Below are 10,767 nucleotides of genomic sequence, written 5' to 3'. Positions count from 1 at the left end.
CTTTAGAGAAGCTGTGTGTTTGTGTGTGTGTGTGTCTGTCTGTGTCTGTGTCTGTGTCTGTGTGTGTGTGTGTGTGTGTGTGTGTGTGTGTGTGTGTGTGTGTTTTAGGGCCAATACTCTATATATGTATGTATTTCTGAGTGTGAGACATGCATGTTGAGTGTCTTCTAATATAACTAACTATGCGTTAACTGTGTGTGTGTGTGTGTGTGTGTGTGTGTACAGTGGATGTCTGGAGAAGAGGACCGTAGAGGGAAACACAGCTCTGCATTACTGCGCTCTCCACAATAAGACTGAGTGTCTCAAGCTGCTTCTGAAAGGAAAGGCTGTACTCACGACAGGTACCACACACTCACACACACACACACACACACACACACACACACACACACACAGACACACACACACGGGACATTCATCCCAAACTGATGGCTGTTTTGTGTCCAGTGAACGCGTCGGGTGAGACTGCGTTAGACGTGGCCAAAAGACTACAGCACACCCACTGCATAGAACTGGTAAGTCTCTCCTCCTCCCGGTGTGTGTTGGGTTTGTGTGTGTGTGTGTGAAGGACTGACCTTTCTTATTGCTCCCTCAGCAACAATACCCTGTGCAGGAAACACCCCTTTCAAATAAATCACTGTCAATTGACCATGCCCTGTGTGTGTGTGTGTGTGTGTGTGTGTGTGTGTGTGTGTGTGTGTGTGTGTGTGTGTGTGTGTGTGTGTGTGTGTGTGTGTGTGTGTGTGTGTGTGTGTGTGTGTGTGTGTGTGTGTGTGTGTGGCTGAATATGTGAATTCTCTTTGTCTATATTCTTGTGTCTAGGCCCGTATGTGTGCTTGTATAAGTCTTTGTGTGTGTGTGTGTGTGTGTATGTTTGTATGTGTGTGTGTGTACATTTGTGCGTGTACGTGTATTTGTGTGTGTGTGTGTGTGTGTGTGTGTGTGTGTGTGTGTGTGTGTGTGTGTGTGCTCATCACTCTCCTGGCTGGTCCTGACGAGTGCAGTTTAATTTCCTGTGTTCCCGGCCCCTCTTGCTTTACGACTGGCCTGTGTGTGTACGGGGAAGAGCTCCCTCATTATGAGGCCGGCCACTGGGACACCTCCTGTGTTGATAAGCCTGTGTGTGTGTTAGTGTGTGTGTTAGTGTGTGTGTTTATGTGTGTGTGTGTGTGTGTGTGTGTGTGTGTGTGTGTGTGGCCTGTATCTATTCACCTCCCCGGAGTTCTGACCGTAACTCTAGGGTCAGCCTGCACAGTGGACCAAACTCTGTGCCTCTGAGCTGACTCAGGGTTCATACGCAGCAAGGAGATCATGTTGAGTCATGTGATCAGGTTTAGCCAATAGGGCTAGTGCTGCAGAACCAATAGAGTCTCAGGGCTTTGCTGTAACAACTGAAGCCTTTTCTGCATGTGAATGATGCTTATGTGTGTGTGTGTGTGTGTGAGTGTACATATAGTATATATCCTACATGCGTGTGTGTGTACATGTGCATGTTTATGTACTAAATGTGTGTGTGTGTGTGTAGCTGGAGCTGGCCCACAGTGGGAAGTTTAACTCTCAGATCCACGTGGAGTACACCTGGGAGATGCCACAGGAGCTCATGTACGACAGTGAGGACGACCTAGACGAGAGGGTGAGTCCCCACACACACACATCGCCTCTTGCACCCCCACACACACACACACACACATTGCCCCTTGCACCCCAACACACACACACACACACACACATCGCCCCTTGCTCCCCCCTCCCCACACACACACACACAGCCACCACTGGCCACTACTTTATATAGCCCTGTATAACACTGAAATGTTCAGTATTTGTTCCCAAAGTGCTGGGTACATTGATCTGGTGTTATTGTATTATTGTTCTGTGTTCCTTTATCGGATCCTTTGTGAAGAACTCTGAATGACTAATGTGTGTGTACGATGCTACAGAAATAAACTAAACTTCCCTAAACATGTTCTGTGTCAGAAGTGTTCTGAGTGAACGTGAGTGTGAGTGAGTAACAGTGTGAGTGAGTAACAGTGTGAGTGTGAGTGAGTAACAGTGTGAGTGAGTAACAGTGTGAGTGTGAGTGAGTAACAGTGTGAGTGTGAGTGAGTAACAGTGTGAGTGTGAGTGAGTAACAGTGTGAGTAACAGTGTGAGTGAGTAACAGTGTGAGTGTGAGTGAGTAACAGTGTGAGTGAGTAACAGTGTGAGTGAGTAACAGTGTGAGTGAGTAACAGTGTGAGTGTGAGTGAGTAACAGTGTGAGTGTGAGTGAGTAACAGTGTGAGTGAGTAACAGTGTGAGTGAGTAACAGTGTGAGTGTGAGTGAGTAACAGTGTGGGTGTGAGTGAGTAACAGTGTGAGTGTGAGTGAGTAACAGTGTGAGTGAGTAACAGTGTGAGTGAGTAACAGTGTGAGTGTGAGTGAGTAACAGTGTGAGTGAGTAACAGTGTGGGTGTGAGTGAGTAACAGTGTGGGTGTGAGTGAGTAACAGTGTGAGTGAGTAACAGTGTGAGCGTGGGTGAGTAACAGCGTGAGTGAGTAACAGTGTGAGTGAGTAACAGTGTGGGTGTGAGTGAGTAACAGTGTGAGTGAGTAACAGAAGGTTGTTCCCTCTGTGCCCTCAGGTGAACCCTCACTCCAGGGGCGGCCTGCGCTCTCCACTCCCCCCTAATGGCCACAGTCCAAACTCCCCCTCGCGCTGGAACTTCAGCAGCACCAGCGTGGCCAATAAGACCTATGAGAACGTGGACTTCCTGTACTGCAACCCGCCGGCCAACAGTGCGCCCACAGGCACCATGCCACCACCACTGCCAGCCAAGTCCATCCAAAGAGGTCAGTCCATGGAGTCACATGCTATCTGATGTGGTCCAGGGGTCGGACATCTTGGATGGTCTTTACCTTATCTTACCTGCCCACATGTATAGCAGTGCACTATGTAGTGAATGATATATATAGTAGTGCACTATGTAGTGAATGATATATATAGTAGTGCACTATGTAGTGAATGATATATAGTAGTGCACTATGTAGTGATTGATATATAGTAGGGCACTATGTAGTGATTGATGTATAGTAGTGCACTATGTAGTGATTGATATATAGTAGTGCACTATGTAGTGATTGGTCTATAGTAGTAGTGCACTATGTAGTGATTGATATATAGTAGTGCACTATGTAGTGATACAGTAGTAGTGCACTATGTAGTGATTGATATATAGTTGTGCACTATGTAGTGATTGGTCTATAGTTGTGCACTATGTAGTGATTGATATATAGTAGTGCACTATGTAGTGATTGGTCTATAGTAGTAGTGCACTATGTAGTGATTGATATATAGTAGTGCACTATGTAGTGAATGATATATAGTAGTGCACTATGTAGTGATTGATATATAGTAGTGCACTATGTAGTGATTGATGTACAGTAGTGCACTATGTAGTGATTGATATATAGTAGTGCACTATGTAGTGATTGGTCTATAGTAGTAGTGCACTATGTAGTGATTGATATATAGTAGTGCACTATGTAGTGATTGGTCTATAGTAGTAGTGCACTATGTAGTGATTGATATATAGTTGTGCACTATGTAGTGATTGGTCTATAGTTGTGCACTATGTAGTGATTGATATATAGTAGTGCACTATGTAGTGATTGATGTACAGTAGTGCACTATGTAGTGATTGATATATAGTAGTGCACTATGTAGTGATTGGTCTATAGTAGTAGTGCACTATGTAGTGATTGATATATAGTAGTGCACTATGTAGTGATTGATATATAGTAGTCCACTATGTAGTGATTGGTCTATAGTAGTAGTGCACTATTTAGTGATTGATATATAGTAGTGCACTATGTAGTGATACAGTAGTAGTGCACTATGTAGTGATTGATATATAGTAGTGCACTATGTAGTGATTGGTCTATAGTAGTAGTGCACTATGTAGTGATTGATATATAGTAGTGCACTATGTAGTGATTGATATATAGTAGTGCACTATGTAGTGATTGATATATAGTAGTGCACTATGTAGTGATTGATATATAGCAGTAGTGCACTATGTAGTGAATGAGTGGATGTTCACAGGGCGGATGTATCTGCTGATCAGCTGATGTGTCATGTGACCTGATCATGTAACTCTGTCACAATCCCTCCGTGCAGGTCGTTCCGACCCCCAGATCTCCGTGTCGGTGATGGAGGGGGCGAACATCCCCATGCGCCTCTCCTCATCCCAGCGGCACGGGACCCCCTCCCCGCGGGCCGACCCCCAGCCGGTCGTGAGGACGCAGCGGCCCCCACACGGGGCCGGGGTCAGGGCCCAGAGGCAGACCATGTCCTGGGACGGGCAGCCACCCAATGGGGCGGCCAGCATGGCCACCACGGAACCCAAGAGCACCTCACCGCAGAACCACCTCGGACCCATCAGGTAGGAACCACACTAGAACCTTAGTACATATTCAGAACCACCTCGGACCCATCAGGTAGGAACCACACTAGAACCTCAGCACTGTTCAGCACATATTCAGAACCACCTCGGACCCATCAGGTAGGAACCACACTAGAACCCCAGCACTGTTCAGCACATATTCAGAACCACCTCGGACTCATCAGGTAGGAACCACACTAGAACCTCAGCACTGTTCAGCACATATTCAGCACCTAAATTTTAATCTTGCTGTAACTTTTGCTGCTGTAACAATGGTGACGGTAATTTCCTTATCATGAAACAATGAATAGATAGAATCTGCCACTGTGTGTGTAATTAATCAGTATGGATGCCGTCACGGTTCAATGAAATAGTTTTGTTATTATAAAGTATAGTTCATAGAAAATAATTATTTTGCTGTTAAGTTAAGTGCATGGTTCTGACTTGCTGAGTAGGCCTAATTACTCAAAGGCATTGGGAGTTGCACTTTGGCACTGTGTGTGTGTGTGTGTGTGTGTGTGTTTGTGTGTGTGTGTGTGTGTGTGTGTGTGTGTGTGTGTGTGTGTGTGTGTGTGTGTGTGTGTGTGTGTGTGTGTGTGTGTGTGTGTGTGTGTGTGTGTGTGTGTGTGTGTGGCCACAGACTCCTCAGTGCTGCACCTGTAATTGCACATTAGGAACACGGTGTGATCTTGCTTATTAGGATCATGAGGTGAATTCACACTCGTCAGCTGCACATGAGCAGGCGTGCCCAGTACCCTGTACCCAGGCCTGGTGCCAAACACAGCACGGCGGGGATCACATGTGCTAACACAGCAGGCTCAAGGCCCAGTATTAGAACTCAAATGATGTGAGCAGTGTTTACAGAGCTAATCAGATTTATAACTGGATAGAAAGGAGTTTAGAGTTTGACACTGGTTTTATTCTGTGACTCTAAAGAGCCCATTATAATGTCAGTAGCACTACTCTGCTCTTGTGCTGCTGCCCCCTGCTGGACAGAGATATATCTCCTACACTCACACACACACTACTCCGCTCCTTCTTAAGCTTGTGTGCTCCTGCCCCCTGCTGGACAGAGATATATCTCTTACACGCACACACATCATCAGCCAGATGTGGAGCCTGTGGGGAATTTCATAAATATTGATATATGGGCAGATGGACTGTGTTCAAATCTGGCAATTATTAAGTGTTATAAGTGTTATGTTTAATAAACATTCATTTACAGACATTACACTTTTTTTATAATGTTCTAAGCAATCTAGAAGAATGTAGAATGTTTGGAATAGTGGTCATTATTCTTTGAGCTCATGCTTATATACTGTATTTTACCAACGTTGATTTTAAAAATACAGGCACAAGTTAATCACAGGGTTAATCACAGGGCTAATAACAGGGCTAATAACAGGGTTAATAACAGGGCTAATAACATAATAACAGGGCTAATAACAGGGTGTGCTCCACATCTCAAACGCCATAACGTCATGGTGTTAAAGATGACCTCTGACCTCTGTCCTCTTCCCTCAGCTCTGAGAAGACCACGTCGTATCGGCGGACGAGTAGCGGGGGTCAGGGGAAGGGCGGCGTGCCCAGCTGTGCGGGCAGCCAGGAGGAGCTCTACTGCAGCCTGGTGACCAGCGTCCAGCCCGGCACCCCCACGCCCACCGCAACGCCCACCGCCACTGCACCTATATGCCTGCCCCCCCCGCCACGCACGCGCAGGAACGCCATGGTACGCTCCGCACATGCACCAACCATGACTCAGCAGCAGTGATGAGCCCTATATCCCACTGCTAGGCACATGTACACAAACATGACTCAGCAGCAGTGTCTGACTAGATGAGCCCTATATCCCACTGCTAGGCACATGTACACAAACATGACTCAGCAGCAGTGTCTGACTAGATGAGCCCTATATCCCACTGCTAGGCACATATACACAACCATGACTCAGCAGCAGTGTCTGACTAGATGAGCCTGATATGAGGCACATGTACACAACCATGACTTAGCTGCAGTGTCTGCCTAGATGAGCCTGATATGAGGGACATGTACACAAACATGACTCTAAAACTATCTGTCTGTAGAGGAGTCCAAGGGAAGACTTATCTTAACTTTTTCAGTGACTAAGTGTTAATACACCAGTGGTTTGGGGGCAGCTGTGGCCTACTGGTTAGCGCTACGGACTTGTAACTGGAGGGTTGCCAGTTCAAACCCCGACCAGTAGGCACGGCTGAAGTGCCCTTGAGCAAGGCACCTAACCCCTCACTGCTCCCCGAGCGCCGCTGTTGTAGCAGGCAGCTCACTGCGTCGGGATTAGTGTGTGCTTCACCTCACTGTGTGTTCACTGTGTGCTGAATGTGTTTCACTAATTCACTAATAAACTAATAACGGATTGGGATAAATGCAGAGACCAAATTTCCCTCACAGGATCAAAAGAGTATATATACTTATACTTACAGTATAAACTTATACTGTGTTATGTAAGCTGGCGAATACAAAAGGACATAGAGAACAGCTCTCTCTATCTGTGTCTGCAGCTTGGTGTTGCTTTGCATGACTAAGTGCAAATGAGCACAGCAAGATGAATCAGCAAAATCTATTACAGGAAAAGGAATCAGTGAATTCGGAACACAGTGAATGAACACCGTGTAGGAAGTCAGACCCGTCCATCTCCCTACGTCCTAAAACCAGCTCTGTCCAAGCTCATGTGGGCTATTAGCCTTTTTTACATATAAGGCCTGTGTGTGTGTGTGTGTGTGTGTGTGTGTGTGTCAGGTGTCCCAGATAAAGCCACGGCTGAAGAAGGTGAGGGCCCTGGTGGACTGCAGGGCGGTCAGCTCTGACCAGCTGGCCTTCTTCAAGGATGAGGTCATCATTGTCACAGCAACCGATGACCCCCACTGGTGGGTGAGTTCCATTTCCTGTCTCTCGGCGCCTCAGCCTCCATCAGCTAGACCCCAGCGTATTCAATTGACAAACCGCTTGTGTTGCTTAGGAACGAGATAAAACGTATTATGGTCTGAGCGTTGCGTTACATTTGTCGCTGCCGCTTGCCGCTGACTGATGTGATCCTCGCCTAAGACCTCCAGGGTTCTCTTGTTTTCATGCAGCAAGTGAATGTCATACTGAATTATAAAGTGCTATGGAGTGCTTTTCAGATTGCTGCATGAGCACTTGTGTTATAGCAAGTGTTATAGCATGTACAAAAGTAGCGTGTTATAGCATGTACAAATGCAGCGTGTTATAGCATGTACAAATGCAGCGTGTTATAGCATGTACAAATGCAGCGTGTTATAGCATGTACAAATGCAGCGTGTTATAGCATGTACAAATGCAGCGTGTTATAGCATGTACAAAAGTAGCCGGCTCCGTAGCGCTTTACATGGTGTTACATGTTGACACCAGCTGAAGCAGTATGTTGTCTGTAGCACTATGTTAGTAATAGTAATATGTCTGTCTTATTTACATTCAGTGTAAAATAGGAGCATATATGTATATGGTTCATAAAGGTGTCCCTATTAAACTTAGTTAGGCTCTGTGTTCTTGTAGACAGAGAGAGACAGATCTCCTCCTCATTTGATGAAAGGGTATTTACTGTGAGCGGAATCTTTTGCAGGTTGGCCACATTGATGGAGATGCATCGAGAAGTGGAATATTTCCCGTCAACTACGTGCACAAGCTGGGGGAGTGGTCCACCAGGGACTCCTGAAGGACCAATAAGCTACCGTCTCTTTGGGATGCAGCCACCCGCTGCACCAATCAGAGAGAAGAACATTTGTAAAGCCACTTATGTCCAAAACTCATACTGATTGAACCACATTTTTGCGACTCTTTGAATCCGTTATGGATGGACTGACGGACGGATGGATGGATGGAGGGATTGTTTTTGGACCAGCAGCTACGCTACATTAGCCCTGTAGGACACTGCTGTGGTCACTGAACAGAGGATGGCTGGAAAGCTCAGTCCCTCAAAGTGCTTCTCCCCACCACTCTTAGACACAGCAGCACTTAACATCCAGCCAGACGTATGATCAGACCAGGACAGGAGCAGCCTCGCCAGAATACACGTCATCAACACAAGACTATGAACCAGTTTGCTCAGTGTGTGTGTGTGTGTGTGTGTGTGTGTGTCATGAATGTGTGTGTGTGTGTCAGGAATGTGTGTGTGTGTGTGTGTGTGTGTGTGTGTGTGTGTGTGTGTGTGTGTGTGTGTGAGTGTCTCTTTGTGCATGTGTGTGTGTGTCATGAATGTGCGTGTGTGTGTGTGTGTGTGTGTGGCCCTCTAGTGGTCACCCTGAGTCACAGACAGGTGCACGACTTGCATTGCGTCTATTGCATCTGTCTCATGTATTGCTCCATGAAGAGCATGCAGGCATTCTGCTGTGTGCCTGTCCTTCTCCATGTAAGAGCACCGTCAACACCACCACCACCACCACCACCACCATCACCACCACCACCACCACCACCACCACCACCATTTCAACTGGCTACACCTGTGTGGAGTACAACATTAATCTGCATTGCACCCACAAACCCAAAACTGACTCCCAAATTCAACAGCAGATATCCAGGATCACTCGCTGGGCTCCTGTCTGACCAAGTGGAATACGCCCTGGACTGACCCATGTGTATATATGTGTATATTTGGCACAGTGAGAGGGAGAACATCATTATTGTTCTCATTTACTCCATGTGATGTTTTTAGCCTAGTCACTCTTGAGTCTCCCTTATCTCATCCTCTCTAACACAGCTGCATGGCCGCTGATGGGAGGAGATGGACGATAGACGGGCGTCAGCTTTGGGCTAGTTTAATTCCCTCTCCTCAGGAGTGAGTCGGGTTACATAGCTGTCCAGTTCCCTGCCGTCCATGACTGGAACACTTTGTTTCTGTACCCTTTCTCCTGAAGTGGAGGTGTGCAGCTGAGCCATGCTGGCTCGCTGTAGTAGCGCAGAGAGGAATTGTACTAGAATGTTGGCCCTCTGCATGGCGTCTACAACCAGTTCAGCACCATTCACTCTCTGAGGCATGGAGGCGTTTCTACACACACTAGTACTAATTATCTAGTCTTCAGAGGCATGGAGGCGTTTCTACACACACTAGTACTAATTATCTAGTCTTTTCATCATAAAGCGCAAACATCCACGTAGCTATTAAAAGCTGTATGTTGCTTGCAGTGGGGTTTTTGTTGGGGGGGGGGGGGGGGGGGTCTGAGTGTACACACTCAGTGGAGCCCCAGTGTGTCTGTCACGGCCTGAATAATTAACGCTGAGAGACGCGCACGCGCTGAGCTCTGGACGGTCTGGACTGTCTGATGTCTCAACGCGATAGCGACTTCCCTGAGACTGCTGGAATGGAGCAGGGAGGGTCTGTCTGAGTGTCCACGTCCCTGGTCTGGGAACGCTACGCTAGCTGCGCCCCTGTATTACCAATTACTGTGTTGCCGCTACGCTAGAAGCGCCCCTGTATTACCAATTACTGTGTTGCCATATCAACTGTTGTCATATCACCCTATAGCTGTATCCTCCTGTCCTTTTGACAGGGGTCTGTGTATATGTTTATGCATGTGCATACTGCCTCATGGGTCTGTGTTTATGTTTATGCATGTTCATACTGCCTCTGTACCATGTCCAGGACTTTACCTGCGTTCATGGGAGTTCATTAAAAATGTGTAATAAGCTATGTGTTAGTATGGGATGAGTTCAAATATCAACCAGCAGGCGAACACCAGGTTACGTACTCCAGTATTGCAGACACAAGGCCATCAGACCAGTAGCAGCTCAGCAGCGCGGAGGCCTGTTAAGTGTGTTTTTGTTAGAACACATCATGTTTTGTGTCTGATCGTTTTCCCTCTCCCACTCCAGTGCTTTATACTGCATAATATAGAGATGATGCTCTTCATTTGAAGTAAGCTGCTTTTAGAGCAAGTGTTACTACATTACCAGTCAAGTGCCTTTTCCTCTTTCATAAGAGAGCCCATCATCCATACTTAGAGTTCTTTAGCAAACCGCACGCAAATCCCAGGATTAATGCTGGAGCCGTCCCATTGGGTTGATGGATGGATTAGTGTTTCTATGAGATGTGTACCTTTTCACAGCAGCCAGTCCGTCTCCCTAGCGACCGCATTACCATGGGGACGGGCCTGATGGGCCACCGATTGGGCCTGGCCGGCACTGACTCCAGCAGATGCTGTTGTGTAAGTGACCGGTGTTACATCACTGGGCCGGACCGCTGGCAGGGGGGGAACGGCAGCGCACGACTCCGAGGGAGAGTAGGGCACGGTCCCGTTCAGCTGAGAGCCTGGACGCAGCACGAGTGTGTGTGTGTGTGTGTCTGTCTGTGTGTGT

General features: G+C 47.1%; 1 protein-coding gene across 1 annotated transcript in view; it reads left to right on the top strand.

Moving 5' to 3' along the window:
- asap3 (ArfGAP with SH3 domain, ankyrin repeat and PH domain 3) overlaps positions 1-10,102 on the top strand; it is a 36,573-nt gene extending 26,471 nt beyond the window's left edge. The window contains exons 14-21 of the mRNA XM_042105389.1: positions 226-341; positions 448-515; positions 1,526-1,633; positions 2,623-2,830; positions 4,158-4,422; positions 5,947-6,151; positions 7,198-7,329; positions 8,039-10,102. Coding sequence (XP_041961323.1) covers positions 226-341; positions 448-515; positions 1,526-1,633; positions 2,623-2,830; positions 4,158-4,422; positions 5,947-6,151; positions 7,198-7,329; positions 8,039-8,131 — 1,195 coding nt within the window. The 3' untranslated portion in view covers positions 8,132-10,102. The remainder of the gene's footprint in view (positions 1-225; positions 342-447; positions 516-1,525; positions 1,634-2,622; positions 2,831-4,157; positions 4,423-5,946; positions 6,152-7,197; positions 7,330-8,038) is intronic.
- Positions 10,103-10,767: the final 665 nt, after the last annotated feature.

The sequence above is a fragment of the Alosa sapidissima genome, chromosome 1 (assembly GCF_018492685.1).
Source record: "Alosa sapidissima isolate fAloSap1 chromosome 1, fAloSap1.pri, whole genome shotgun sequence".
In the NCBI taxonomy this organism is placed as follows: domain Eukaryota; kingdom Metazoa; phylum Chordata; class Actinopteri; order Clupeiformes; family Clupeidae; genus Alosa; species Alosa sapidissima.
Note: the sequence above shows the minus strand (reverse complement) of the source record. Positions and strands in the feature narration are given on the sequence as shown.